This window comes from Brassica napus, unplaced genomic scaffold (genome assembly GCF_020379485.1).
Source record: "Brassica napus cultivar Da-Ae unplaced genomic scaffold, Da-Ae ScsIHWf_2780;HRSCAF=3553, whole genome shotgun sequence".
In the NCBI taxonomy this organism is placed as follows: Eukaryota; Viridiplantae; Streptophyta; class Magnoliopsida; order Brassicales; family Brassicaceae; genus Brassica; species Brassica napus.
The window spans coordinates 1-2166 of record NW_026016049.1 but is presented as its reverse complement, the minus strand read 5'-3'; the positions used below and the strand labels follow the sequence as shown (position 1 = coordinate 2166).

At 38.8% G+C, this 2166-nt stretch overlaps 1 protein-coding gene across 1 annotated transcript; it reads right to left on the bottom strand.

Annotated features, from left to right (window-relative positions):
• Positions 1–395: 395 nt before the first annotated feature.
• Positions 396–2040, bottom strand: LOC125602237 (protein EMSY-LIKE 1-like; the record flags this gene model as incomplete). The annotated part of the gene is made up of 6 exons (XM_048773993.1): positions 396–739; positions 1006–1069; positions 1143–1211; positions 1288–1536; positions 1662–1730; positions 1868–2040. Coding segments are annotated over 6 exons (671 nt in total), but the record flags the coding sequence as incomplete, so codon positions are not given.
• Positions 2041–2166: the final 126 nt, after the last annotated feature.

Here is a 2166-nt window from a genome sequence, read left to right as displayed (position 1 = left end):
CATATGTTTCGTTTAGCATGTTTCATGCCCTCTAGCTTTAGATTTCCGGACTTCAATTTCGTGTCCACTTGTTATTATTGTCAAGTATTCCGGAACCTGGATTACCTTCAAATCTCCGACAGCAAACTGGTCATATTCCCAAGTTTTTAGATGATTTCCATTAAGCACCATGGAGGGAATCAACGACACCGATCGTTATCACCATTCCAGATCGAAGTTGAATGCAAACAACATATGAGGTATGTGTTTTCTGAAAATCTCATCCTTCGTTTATTAGAAAACGAAGAAAACTCCTAAAGGCAGAGCTTACCTTAATATAAACACAGGTGCTAAACATTGAAGAATGTTGCTTTGATTTGATTTTGTTACTTGTGCATGTTTGATCCAAGGTTTGCTTTTTAGAACACAAAAAGCTCTGTGCATTTTTTATGGCATGTCTACAGGGAAATTTACATGGGTCAATAATAGTCTCACAGGTTACATTTTTTCCCTCAGACAAATCATGTGCATACAACAGCCTCAATCCTACTTAATCCCCCATTCCTAACAATTCTTTCTTACATTTTGCTCATCACAATTTGAAACAACACTTAGACTAATCTCCCATCTTCTTTGTCAGGTTACCAACATTGTTTATTTCTAAATCCAGAGATGACAACCAAACACCATTAATATTACAGACAGCTTTTCCATCATCCCTGTGCCATTGGATGGTCATGCGAATCTGGTGGATCTCCATCTGTAAACCAGAAAAAAATCAATTCATAGTTGCAATAAAGAAGCACACAATCCAAAAGTTCAAGATAGAAGACCATTTTTCATGATTTTACAAGTTAAGAGACTAGCTACACTCTGAGCAAAGTGTTTGTCAACATTTTTTCCTGATATTGTAGGTTTATGTTTGTAATGACCTTCCATATTATCATCAGAGCACATAATTGAACGGTAAATAAAAGATTATTCTGAGATTGCAAACAAAACGAAGTATTGTTTTCTTATTATTACCGAGCTCACCATCAGAAGTATCCGCAAGCCTTGCAATGGCAGCAATAAGCGCCTGTTCATGTTCCTGCATCACACAACTTGTGTTATTTTCCTCAGAATCACAACACAATAGCCAATAAAGTACACTAATCTCATACCTTGAGCATTTTCTTGGCCTTGTCAAGCTCAAAAGGATCAGGATGAGCAATATCGAAAACTCTCTCCACCTAAAACAAAGCTGTGATATTACAACGGTCGGCCGTTGAGTTTAATAGAGGGGCATAACAGATAGAAATATCGAACCTCCTTCACAAGCGAATCAGTGTTGAACAATTCAATATCATCAGATGAAGTTATCCGGTCACCACCACCACCACCATTCTGTTGTGTTGGTAAAAATTCTCTTCTCGGTTGATGAATTCTTGGTCCTCTCCCTCTACCAATATTGCTTTGGTAGTTCCTTCTGTTGCCACGGATTGATCCACTTCCAAGTCCAGCGTTTAAAGCTACCCCACTCTCCTCTCCATCCCACCTTATATCTTCCGGAGGAATCTAGACAATAATAACAATGCCGGGTCTCATCAAGACCATCATCATGTAAAGACACCATATCGCTTACTGAAACAGACGCGAGCATAAAAAAAGACTACGAGTATACATATTCACGTAAAGCTTACCTCCTTGAGATCAACCCATTCCCACGTCTCATTTGCTGCGTGTATATCATACACCAAAGCATGCCGACCCTGTGAAGAATACAACAAGTCAATAAACTGCACAAAACTTGAGTCACTGTTGAGCATCTAAGATATGCAATTCGAAGTCCCAACAAACAATCTCTCTACCCAATAGGCGTTCTAAACTAAATGATCAACAAGAGTACCTCAGCTGCGTTGTACTGGGTTATAATTGCTTCATAAAAGTTGTTGTCTTCAGGCCATTTTGTCCACACTTTTCTTCTTCCGATAAGTGCTTCGGCAGATTCATTTGCTGAAATGCCACCGGATACAACACGACTATTGAATGACCTATTCCCAGCCGCACAAATGATGGATACTACATGCATAACACCAATAATTGATCAAGAAAAAACATAAAACAACACAGTGGAGGTAAACAGAAGAAAGCAAGCACACTTGTGACTCGAACAGAAAGACTTACAGATTGAAATGGCTTCTGTTT